The sequence below is a fragment of the Acipenser ruthenus genome, chromosome 32 (assembly GCF_902713425.1).
Source record: "Acipenser ruthenus chromosome 32, fAciRut3.2 maternal haplotype, whole genome shotgun sequence".
NCBI classification, from domain to species: domain Eukaryota; kingdom Metazoa; phylum Chordata; class Actinopteri; order Acipenseriformes; family Acipenseridae; genus Acipenser; species Acipenser ruthenus.
The window spans coordinates 11,981,298-11,994,267 of record NC_081220.1 but is presented as its reverse complement, the minus strand read 5'-3'; the positions used below and the strand labels follow the sequence as shown (position 1 = coordinate 11,994,267).

Here is a 12,970-nt window from a genome sequence, read left to right as displayed (position 1 = left end):
CAAAGCAATGACTGCAGTGGTGGATTTGGTGCTGTGCTGTACAGCTATGGCCAAAGGTTTTGCATCACTCTATAGAATGAACTCATTTTGCTTCATAAAGTCGAATGAAACCTGCTGAATAATATTGAATTATATACCGCTTTGGAGTTTTCCACATACGTAATGAAAAACTGACAAAAAGGAAGAAATTGACATTTTGAAATCTAACTGTTATTATTATTATACTATCATGGCTTCCAGTAGACTTTCGCAATATCATTTTGTAGTTTCTATATTTACATGATGTTAAATAAAATATCTAAATGATGTTTATATAGTTTTTTTTCCCCTTTATTTAATTATGACTCAATCCTAAAATTCTAGGTGATGCAACACTTTTGGTCCGAGCTGTAGTATTACTATGCGCTTCTGTTTATCATATGGGTCTCAAATGTTGAGTTTTGAAAGAAACACATATTATAGTAAACATGAGATCTGGTACTACACAAGGTTAAAGAGATCTGTGTTTGCAAATCAGAAAGCATCGCACTTCCTTGGTCATTTCCCCATCCCTTTCAATGGCCCCTTTCCATCTGCTCCCCTATTGACTGACATCCTTTCATGACCCTGAAGACACTACTGAAGTAAAATGACCTAGGGTAACGGATTTCCTCAGGGTGGCATGGAAACTGAGAATTTCAGATAGAAGTAAATCTAGCAGCCATTTTGCAGTTTCCCCTGTGCTTTTTCCATGGTTATATTATGCATTCACCATAGTTTATCATGGTTTGCCATGTTTCTCAATATGCCTTACCTTACCTCTCTGTTCTTCCCAATGCTTTACCTCACCTCTCTGTTCTTCCCAATGCTTTACCTCACACCTCTCTGTTCTTCCCAATGCTTTACCTCACCTCTCTGTTCTTCCCAATGCTTTACCTCACCTCTCTGTTCTTCCCAATGCTTTACCTCACCACTCTGTTCTTCCCAATGCTTTACCTCACCTCTCTGTTCTTCCCAATGCTTTACCTCACCTCTCTGTGCTTCCCAATGCTTTACCTCACCTCTCTGTGCTTCCCAATGCTTTACCTTACCTCTCTGTTCTTCCCAATGTTTTACCTTGCCTTCCCAATGCTTTATTTTATCTCTCTGTGCTGTACCCCTCGTTGCCGTGTGCTCTGCACTGTACTGTACCCCTCGTTGCTGTGTGCTCTGCACTGTGCTGTACCCCTCATTGCCGTGTGCTCTGCAGTGAATGTACCCCTCATTGCTGTGTGCTCTGCACTGTGCTGTACCCCTCGTTGCTGTGTGCTCTGCAGTGAATGTACCCCTCGTTGCTGTGTGTTCAGCAGTGTATAAGGGTTTCGCCTGCCTCTCTGTGTTGAAGGTGTGTCATGATCGCTCTGTGTATCAGTGTATTCCCCCGTCTCTCTGTGTTGAAGGTGTGCCATGAGCGCTCTGTGTATCAGTGTATTCCCCAGTCTCTCTGTGTTGAAGGTGTGCCATGAGCGCTCTGTGTATCAGTGTATTCCCCCGTCTCTCTGTGTTGAAGGTGTGCCTTGAGCGCTCTGTGTATCAGTGTATTCCCCTGTCTCTCTGTGTTGAAGGTGTACCATGAGCGCTCTGTGTATCAGTGTATTCCCGTCTCTCTGTGTTGAAGGTGTGTCATGAGCGCTCTGTGTATCAGTGTATTCCCCCGTCTCTCTGTGTTGAAGGTGTGCCATGAGCGCTCTGTGTATCAGTGTATTCCCGTCTCTCTGTGTTGAAGGTGTACCATGAGCGCTCTGTGTATCAGTGTATTCCCGTCTCTCTGTGTTGAAGGTGTACCATGAGCGCTCTGTGTATCAGTGTATTCCCCCGTCTCTCTGTGTTGAAGGTGTGCCATGAGCGCTCTGTGTATCAGTGTATTCCCCAGTCTCTCTGTGTTGAAGGTGTGCCATGAGCGCTCTGTGTATCAGTGTATTCCCCCGTCTCTCTGTGTTGAAGGTGTGCCTTGAGCGCTCTGTGTATCAGTGTATTCCCCTGTCTCTCTGTGTTGAAGGTGTACCATGAGCGCTCTGTGTATCAGTGTATTCCCGTCTCTCTGTGTTGAAGGTGTGTCATGAGCGCTCTGTGTATCAGTGTATTCCCGTCTCTCTGTGTTGAAGGTGTGCCATGAGCGCTCTGTGTATCAGTGTATTCCCCCGTCTCTCTGTGTTGAAGGTGTGCCATGAGCGCTCTGTGTATCAGTGTATTCCCGTCTCTCTGTGTTGAAGGTGTGTCATGAGCGCTCTGTGTATTAGTGTATTCCCCCGTCTCTCTGTGTTGAAGGTGTGCCATGAGCGCTCTGTGTATCAGTGTATTCCCCTGTCTCTCTGTGTTGAAGGTGTGCCATGAGCGCTCTGTGTATCAGTGTATTCCCGTCTCTCTGTGTTGAAGGTGTGTCATGAGCGCTCTGTGTATCAGTGTATTCCCGTCTCTCTGTGTTGAAGGTGTACCATGAGCGCTCTGTGTATCAGTGTATTCCCCCGTCTCTCTGTGTTGAAGGTGTGTCATGAGCGCTCTGTGTATCAGTGTATTCCCGTCTCTCTGTGTTGAAGGTGTACCATGAGCGCTCTGTGTATCAGTGTATTCCCGTCTCTCTGTGTTGAAGGTGTGTCATGAGCGCTCTGTGTATCAGTGTATTCCCGTCTCTCTGTGTTGAAGGTGTACCATGAGCGCTCTGTGTATCAGTGTATTCCCGTCTCTCTGTGTTGAAGGTGTACCATGAGCGCTCTGTGTATCAGTGTATTCCCGTCTCTCTGTGTTGAAGGTGTGTCATGAGCGCTCTGTGTATCAGTGTATTCCCCCGTCTCTCTGTGTTGAAGGTGTACCATGAGCGCTCTGTGTATCAGTGTATTCCCGTCTCTCTGTGTTGAAGGTGTGTCATGAGCGCTCTGTGCATCAGTGTATTCCCCCGTCTCTCTGTGTTGAAGGTGTGTCATGAGCGCTCTGTGTATCAGTGTATTCCCCCGTCTCTCTGTGTTGAAGGTGTACCATGAGCGCTCTGTGTATCAGTGTATTCCCGTCTCTCTGTGTTGAAGGTGTGTCATGAGCGCTCTGTGTATCAGTGTATTCCCGTCTCTCTGTGTTGAAGGTGTACCATGAGCGCTCTGTGTATCAGTGTATTCCCGTCTCTCTGTGTTGAAGGTGTACCATGAGCGCTCTGTGTATCAGTGTATTCCCCTGCCTCTCTGTGTTGAAGGTGTGTCATGAGCGCTCTGTGTATCAGTGTATTCCCGTCTCTCTGTGTTGAAGGTGTACCATGAGCGCTCTGTGTATCAGTGTATTCCCCTGCCTCTCTGTGTTGAAGGTGTGTCATGAGCTTAGGCGCCCGTGTCACTCACATGCCAGCTGCACGCGTGCCCTCCTGCTCAGCAGCATGCCATAGCGGTTCTGCGCTGCACACTCGTACTCGCCCGCGTCCGTCTCGTTGCCGTCGCGCCGCTTGTGGAAGTTCTGAATCAGCAGAGAGCCATTGACCAGGACGCTGGCTCTCTGCCCCGTCACCATAGCAACTCCGTTCTTCCGCCAGGTCACTGAGATAGGCCCCTCCCCTTCCACCTGGCAGTTCAGCATGAGGGGGCGGTCCCTCACTGCGATGACATCACTGGGCTCCACCAGGAATGCCAGCTCTGGGCTGCCAGCCAATCCTGGAGAGGAGAGAGAGTTCCGGAGCAAAGATATCCAATAAAATCACATGCTGTACAGCTGCTGTGTCCCATATTATTACTGGGGACTTCTTGACCATTAAAGCAGTGCTAACTGACAAGGGCTTAAAATGAAATCTGTCCTGTGGCAGTGGCTCACCTATAATGAAACTACCATAAGGGGTATATTTGCAGGACTTCTCTATTGTCTTATTGTTTCCATGTGTATTGAAACCCATTTGTGTAATTTTGCTCATTTTAAGGTCCTACTTTGCATCTATATTATAATGTGCCGTCTGAAAATCTGTATCATCTTTTAATATCTATCCCATTTGAACTCACAGAAAAGGGAAGATGTTTAAAGGCAGCGCTGAGTGTGGGTGCGATATATTCATGCTGATCACCTTGTGTAGATATTATTATTTGTTTATTTAGCAGACGCCTTTATCCAAGGCGACTTACAGAGACTAGGTTGTGTGAACTATGCATCAGCTGCAGAGTCACTTACAACTATGTCTCACCCGAAAGACGGAGCACAAGGAGGTTAAGTGACTTGCTCAGGGTCACACAGTGAGTCAGTGGCTGAGGTGAGATTTGAACCGGGGACCTCCTGGTTACAAGCCCTTTTCTTTAACCACACAGGAGTCTTTCCAGTCGACACATTGACAGTCTGCAGATTTCTGATCCTGTTTTAGTTTATTCACACAAACACACATTTACTTCACGCAAATCCATTTTTAAACTAATAACAAGCCAGCTGAAACTATTCAGTAAACATCAGACCCCTAGAATGATCAATTCCACCATATTTGCATAAAATTTCATTATTGTTTAGCAGATGAGTTCCTCATAACTCAGCCCTCTGAAGTGCAGTGCAGGTGGAATATTGCATCACTACCTCCAGTGTGTGAAGAAGCTCTTGTCTCTTTGTCTCTTTCTCACTCTCTGTCTGTCTGACACTCAGAGTGACAGGAAGAGACCAGCATCACTCCGACACACTCTACACAACCTTCCAGACACTGCCATTGATTCAGAGCAGCATCACTCCCACACACCCTACACAACCTTCCAGACACTGCCATTGATTCAGAGCAGCATCACTCACACACACCCTACATAACCTTCCAGACACTGCCATTGAGTCAGAGCAGTATCACTCCCACACACTCTACACAACCTTCTAGACACTGCCATTGATTCAGAGCAGCATTACTCCCACACACCCTACACAACCTTCCAGACACTGCCATTGATTCAGAGCAGCATCACTCCCACACACCCTACACAACCTTCCAGACACTGCTATTGATTCAGAGCAGTATCACTCCGAATCGCTGGGATCCTTGAAGACCTGACTTGACCAAGTTATGAGATCAATCAGAATCACTGGGATCCTTGAAGACCCGACTTGACCAAGTTATGAGATCAATCAGAATCGCTGGGATCCTTGAAGACCCGACTTGACCAAGTTATGAGATCAATCAGAATCGTTGGGATCCTTGAAGACCCGACTTGACCAAGTTATGAGATCAATCAGAATCACTGGGATCTTTGAAGACCCGACTTGACCAAGTTATGAGATCAATCAGCTACCAGGAACTGGACAAGCATAGATAGGCCGAATGGCCTCCTCTCGTTCATAAATTTGATTAAGTTCTTATATTCTTATATATAAAGCTATACAGCTAACCCTGTTCACTGTGACTGCTGGACTGTACAGCTAACCCTGCTCACTGTGACTGGACTATACAGCTAACCCTGCTCACTGTGACTGGACTATACAGCTAACCCTGCTCACTGTGACTGCTGGACTATACAGCTAACCCTGCTCACTGTGACTGGACTATACAGCTAACCCTGCTCACTGTGACTGGACTATACAGCTAACCCTGCTCACTGTGACTGGACTATACAGCTAACCCTGCTCACTGTGACTGCTGGACTATACAGCTAACCCTGCTCTCTATGACTGGACTATACAGCTAACCCTGCTCACTGTGACTGGACTATACAGCTAACCCTGCTCTCTATGACTGGACTATACAGCTAACCCTGCTCACTGTGACTGCCGGGCTATACAGCTAAAAATATATCTTTTTAACATAACACTTGCGATCTTTACAAAACAAAACAAGTAAAAGAAAGGTCATAAGAGGTTATAAAAGTTTATGAGGTGATAAAGTACATCTTGACATCTTTCATTTATTTTATAATAAGGGGAGGTGATATGACTGCAGGGAGGACTATAAATATAATCTCTTAGTCATTAATACCGTATATCATTTTTACAATTGTATAGATCAGAGAAAGGATACCATGCTGTTACTTCCCTAGTTTTTCTGAACACTTTTCAACAGCATTTTAATGTTTTCTTGGTACTGATTTTGCTGGAGCTGTACAGCTCTCATATTTTCACTATAGAAAACAATTGTGGTGTAACAGTTCTTTGTGTATCTCTTTACATGATGTTTCATTTTGTAATAGCATACCGTAGCTCATTGTAGCTCACCAAGTGGCTCTTGAATGAAGAATAAGTGTGTTTTATAGTTGAATACATACTCTCCCTATCTCATTTTATTGTTGTCTTTTAAAAAAACGGTCCATCATGATCTGACTAGTAATAAACTAAAAAAGGGCCCCTTAAAATGGTTACAATATTGGGGCACCCAATCCACAGATAGTTACGTTGATATTCTCAGAGTGCTGGACAGACCAAAGGCTAAAGCAGTGAGCGCTTCCTTTCTGAAGACTTCATTCCCAGGCAGGGGTGGGAGAAGGGGGTGGGGGCGACTCCAATGGCACAATGGCCCAGCGGGAGAGTGGCTGTGCTGTGTTTTTTGGGGGTAGGGGGTGCACTTGACATTCCGATATTCTGATTGATAGCTCTTTTACTGCCCCCCTCCTCCCCTCTAAGAACAGATCTATAGGCCGGCTGTTACAATAGGAGGCTGGAATCCCACAGCTATTGAGCTGTTGAGAGTGACAGAGAGAGGGAGCTGGTGAGCTGGATAGCAGGACAATGGCTGTGTTTGGAGGGGTCACTGGGCTGACCTGGGTCCATTGTGACTCCGGGTGCATGACAATAGCCCAGGCTCCTTTGAGAAGGCAGCAGTAGCAGCCCCAATATCCCCCCCTACCCATCTGCACCTTCCCAGCCCCCCACCCCAGCTTCCTTTCCTCTCCAAGATTCCCATGCCACTCCACCACTCAGACCTCACCCCTTCGAGTCACTGCACTCAATTGCGCCCCATTTGATTTCTTCTAAATTCCTCCCCCATTGACTTAGACCTTGACCTGGAGCAGGAGTGTCCCCAAGCCTCCCAGCCACCCCCCCCCCCCCCCGCTCTGCAGATTGAATGTGGGCTTGAACTTGCTCCTGAAATGATGCTGTTCCAGTTTCCAGCTGCTGGGTCTACCCCCCCCCCCCCTTCCACCCAGCTCATCTGCAGGGCGATACAGACAGCAGGCGTGAATGTCCCCTCCTGTCCTCCGACCCCGCAGCTGAAGGGGGTCATGGGAGAGTTGGCTGGAAGGGGCCGCACTGGGACTGCTTGAGCCTCGGACACTAATGCCGCTCACTCCTCTATTGTCTGGGCTTGACCGTGAACTTCTGGGCTATTGTGGCCCCAGCACTGCTAAGCTCCAGTAAGCACAAGACTGGCTATCAGCATTCAGCAACGGCTAATCCCTGTGTTTATTCATCTACTTACTGATGGCACTTGAATCCCCACCCGCACACACACACAGACTCCCAAGAGATTCACCAAGTAGTTATTACTTTTCTTAACGCCTTAAAATAATTTACTAATAGTTTGTTTTGAATTAGATGTAATTGCTAAACATGGTTTAGAACTCTTAAGGTTCACAGGGAATATGTCTGTATCAAAATGCGATTTTTACTCTTTTTTTTTAAACGTTAATGTTGACCGAGGTGAAATAAATAGAGCACGAGTGCATAAGAGATTGTGAGCTGTATGACTGAGTTGTTCGGTCCTATACAATTTAAAACTAGTTGGTTAGATAAAAAACAAAATCTTCAACAAAAGAAATGCAGCTAATACTTAATACTAAATACCAAAGTGATCATTTATAATTCATTGAAACTTTCTCCTCCCCCTCTAAAAATGCCACAGCCTTTGTGGAGGATTACAAATGCATGTGCTCTGGGAGAATTCCTGTTCTTTCACAGCCTGTTTCTATTATCTCCCATTAAACCTGCTGGAGACCTCTCCCAGACAATAGCTGAATGTGGGGCATGCGGAGAGGACACTGGGACCCTGGAAAGAAGCTCCGATCGGCTGGGCTGCTGGAAGCTGTGAGCTCAGGAACTAGTGCTTTGTTTCACTAATGGGAGTTAAACTCACTGGCTCTCAAGAAACTAAATAGAAAGACTCTGCAAAGCAAACAAACTGCTGGTAACAACAGCACCCAGAGTGTTGGCTTTGTTTAAGATTGATTATTATTGCTGGGATCATTAGCTCAGAGCCATTAATGATGTGCACAGCTTCCGGGACATTGTAAAAGTGATTAGCTCAGTTAGGAGTTCTGGGACAAGCCACTGGTGATCCTCCCAGGAGTTACTGCAGTACTGCTTAGTTTTATTTGACTTCTAGTCATTGAGTCCTGTTTTACTGTTTCCAAAGTGTGACAAACAACTTGAGAGAATAGATTTTGATTTATATTACTTGGTGGTGCTAGTTTTTGGAAAATGATAGTGGGTATCATGCTTGAAATGTATTTGGTGTCAAAAATGATTATGTTTGCATGACAGGATTTATAAATGACTGGATCAGAAAGAAACTAAAGCATGAATGTGTTCTGAAATCAGCAACACCCATTCTACTGCACAGAGGAGTGTTTAACTGTGCATTCTTTCATAGGGAATTTGATGAGGTACCTGGCACACATTTTACCAATACACCACTTTAACTCGTCTGAAACTGAGATTCCACAGTCAGATGAACTTGTAATATAATTAACTTGCAGCAGCTTAGGGTTGTTTATATATTATAAATCTTATTCAATCGTAGCAGGTTCAGGAAGCAAAGCTGATATGCTGTTTTTGTCACATTTGTATCATTTAAGAGCAAACAGCTGCTTATTTGTATCTCCAACCCAATGCAGTCAGGAATCTCTTTTCTTCAACAGATGCCGAACTACATGTACCAGAATGCATTAGGTTTGAACCTACAGCCGTATGGTCACTCATTTCATAAAATATTTATGAAATACTAAAAGGACAGTCTTAAGAAAATCTAGTACTGTAATTATCCCAAGCTTCATATAGACACATCTTCTTCTGACAGATTGGCAAGCATAGGAGCGAGGAATACAGCATACAGCTAAAACTACATTTGGGGAATGCAAACAAACTGGACTGTCAACAACATGATACAGTGCATAAACTGCTATGGACAAATGTAATAAAATACATTGTTTGTCTATATCCCCTCTTCTGCTTTTTAGCTTTTTAATACTTAAATGTGTGTTTTTTCAAGAACCACACAAGGGATAGGGTAAATAGTTCCTTCCTGGTATGTAATTACTTCCCGTGCTGTAGGTCACACAGGAAGTGATTTTGTACCAGGAAGCAGGTGCAACTTTTAATTCTGTAGCATTGTCTTTGAAATAACTGCCCCAAAAATATCAGAAAAGTAAGAACCAAAAATAAATCACACTTCAGACCAGTTACAATGTTGCCAGCGCTAGAACGAGATTTTAAAACCCTTGGTTAGCACTCCTTAAGAAACTGTTCTCAGACTAACCCAGTGCTTCAGTCTGCCTCAATATAAAGATGTCTTGGCAGCAGGACCCATCTAAACCCATTACAAACCCTAGAGCACTGAGAACCTGCCCAGCCTTGCTTATCGAATCATGTGTTAATGGATTAGAGCACATTGGGAGTTATCCCAGCACTGGAGCAGATGCTGCTGAATTTCCATCCCATAATAAGATCTCAATCAGGAGACCTAGTCCAGGCCAGTCACATGGTAATGAGGCTCAGCCCGGCAGCCGTTGTGTTGGGGGGCTATTGTCATTGTGCCAGGGGTCTTTCCCAAACTGACCCGACTGGGATACAAGCAGGCTAAAGGGTTTAATCAGCTGGATTTGCAGCCCCCCATGCTAGGCTCTCCCTTCCCCCTCAGGCAATCCTTCCACTTGGAGATTTGCAGCTATTTTGTGACATTCTGGACAGACAGACACAGACAGCTGATCTGTAGGCATTGCAGAGCAGGGCGGTATTGTTACTGTCTTGAGTCCATTGAATCTACTGAGGCTTTTAAAATAATGAATGGTTTAGATAAATTAACCCAGCTTAGCACAAAGAGAAGAACAAGAGGGCATAACTGGAAGCTGAGTAAAAGTGAGTTTAGAACAGAAGGCAGGAAGCACTGTTTTACACAGAGAGTTAACATGCATGGAATAGCCTACCAGGTGAAGTAGTAGGATCTAAAACACTTTTAAAGAAAGACTAGATTGTGAGCTTTTAAATGAGATCCCCCCAGTAGTGGAGAATGGTGTGCTATCAAGGGGCGAGCCTTGATGGGCTGAATGGCTTTTTCTCGTTCCCAGACTTCTCTTATGTTCTTATGAGGCACATTCTGTTGGTTTTCTTGGCTGGCCTTAATAAAGACCTTTCACTGTGTTTAAATTTAGAATCAGCTGGAAAACAAAAGCAAACACCTGTCCAAAGTCAAGATCCATTGCTCAATAATGTTTCCTCTTGTGTATTTCCTTGCACTCTCTCTACAAGGTGCTAGAAATTTAGATATGATGATGCAGAACCTAATTCTAGAAAAGTCTAGAAAATGCTGGCCTAGTCAATGTCCCGATCTAAATCCGATTGAGAATCTTTGGTATGAGTTGAAGAAGGCTGCGCACGAGAGAAGTCCTCGGAATTCTAATGAGCTTGAACAAATTTGCATTGGAGAATGGTCAAGATCACTAAAGAATCGTGCCAAAAGCTCATTGACAAATATTGCTAAAGGTACCCCAACTACCTATTCATTTCATTTTCCTTGTCAGGGTATGAATACTTTTTAATTAGCTTTTTTGGAGTTTTGCAAAAAAAAAAAAAAAATTTTAGACATCTGTTTCTTTTAGCTATGTTTTCTTTATCCACAAAAGCAAAACTTTTATATACAAATATATATCTTCTTCAGTAATTATCGTCTTATACGACACAATACATGTTTTTATTTCTTAAGTTTCTATTGCTAATAATTACTAATATAGCAAGCTTTTGCGTGTATCTATGTTACAGATATAGTATTGTCTTTCTATGCGTGCAGCGTTGTCCAGTTATCAGACTGTTGCCATATAATCGTAATGTTCTCGGATTTGGGTAACATAAACCCTACAGGCACTTTAAGTTACTGGCTATTTATTAATGCGGCCAAAATAAATAAATAAATAAATGCATACATAAAACACTATTTTGCCTAAAATACTGTAGGACGCGCATATATATATATATATATATATATATATATATATATATATATATATATATATATATATATATATATAATGATAGTGTTACTGCATTCGTGTCTGTTTTTTAGAAATCCTATAGATTTTTCTTATGAATAAATTGTAATGATCACACGTGCATGCGCAGTAGAGTTGTAAACAATAACCCCAATTACTTAACCCCTCCCTTTCCTACACACGCGAACGCCACTAATTAATTAGCAGGCTAATTAAACAGTCGTGCTTCCTAAACGGGTCACACACTTACGCGCTTACGCACAGCGCTCAGCGCAGCCATGCTTGGAGATGCACAGTCTGGCACACCTAGAATATTCTACTAGGTCTATTTAAACAATACATCGTCTTTCGCGTATAGGAAATGGACACATCGAGTAAGAGAAGTACTGTACTGTACTACGTTAGGAGAACATCCAGGTTAACCCAAAGAAATACTAAATGTAGGGATCTCTCCACCTCTGAAGAGACAAGCTTGCTGCCCTACTACACTCTACACGCACAACCATCCCAGAGTGCATATAGAAAGTTCTAGGATTTCACCAAAAGAGGCGCAACATTGAAAGGCTGAAACGTTCCTGTGCCGCGCATTGCAACACTTTGCCACACAGTTAAGTACAACCTAGCAGAGAATAATACAAGAGGCTACTAGACGCTATAATCTAATAGTCTGACACAAATCAAATGATAATGTATGGCCATTGGTCATGTACATAATCTATAGGTAAAACATAGCTATCTCACTCTCTTCTTATTATGGAACGGGCATGGTTAAATAAAATCTATAACTTCAAAACGCTCCATCTCCATCAGAACGCGATACCAAAACTGAGTCAAGCAGACAAACGTTTGGGCTCCTACAGCTTTAAAATTACTCCTTTTTTTAAAGCATTTTTTATGTGGTTCTCTTAAGCGCTGTTTGTTTTGCAGCTGTGTAACGTTAACGTGTGATTTTCACCTTTAAGAAGCCTCTTGAGAGGCTGAAGTCGATGGAATGCGAAGCGCGAGCTGTAGTTATGATAAATTGACAGTTCTACTGTTTTGAGCCTCACAGGGTTCCTATAAGATATTATCAGCAGTATTTTAATATTCTACACAGAAAAGTTCAGAAGCCGTCATCTACCATTATCGAATCTTTATTACCAATATGCATGAACAACAGAGAATTGTGCTTGAATGGTAATGAAACTTTTGCGTTTTACATGCTTATATTAATATAAACAGATACTATGGCCAAAAGTTTTGCATTACCCTATATAATTAACAAAATAATCAGAAATTCGAATGAAACCTGCTGAATAATGTTATGTTAGCACGTTGAATTACATTACCGCTTTGTAGTTTTCCATATACTTAACGAAACTGACAAAAATGGAAAAATGTGACATTTTGAAATCTAACATGAAATACTGTACTACTATTACGGATTCTTTTAGGCATTTGCGATATGATTTTGTAGGTTCTCTGATTACATGATGTTAAATAAAATATCTAAATTATGTTCATATATTTGTTTTAATTATGTCTCAATGCTAAAATTCTATAGGTGATGCAAAACGTTTGTCCAGAGCCGTGCATATATATTAGCTTGTGTCCTTTGAAAATGCCACTGCAATTAGAAACGTATTGCATTGATATTGTGTTCTAAACACTGAACATAACCCATAACAATATTACAAGAATATGACAGTCCTGTCACAAATAGATATAGACAAGAACATATCATTTAAAACAACTGGTTCTGTTTTTTGTTGTTTTTTTAGCCACTGAACAAGTTCCATCCTGTGAAGTAATATATCATTTTAAAGTAACCGGGGACAATAATACAAGACGACTGA

At 42.9% G+C, this 12,970-nt stretch overlaps 1 protein-coding gene across 1 annotated transcript in view; it reads right to left on the bottom strand.

Moving 5' to 3' along the window:
- The window catches only part of LOC117395206 (immunoglobulin superfamily DCC subclass member 3), a 31,310-nt gene that overhangs the window by 17,874 nt on the left and 466 nt on the right, over positions 1-12,970 (bottom strand). The window contains exon 2 of the mRNA XM_059006395.1: positions 3,342-3,647. Coding sequence (XP_058862378.1) covers positions 3,342-3,647 — 306 coding nt within the window. The remainder of the gene's footprint in view (positions 1-3,341; positions 3,648-12,970) is intronic.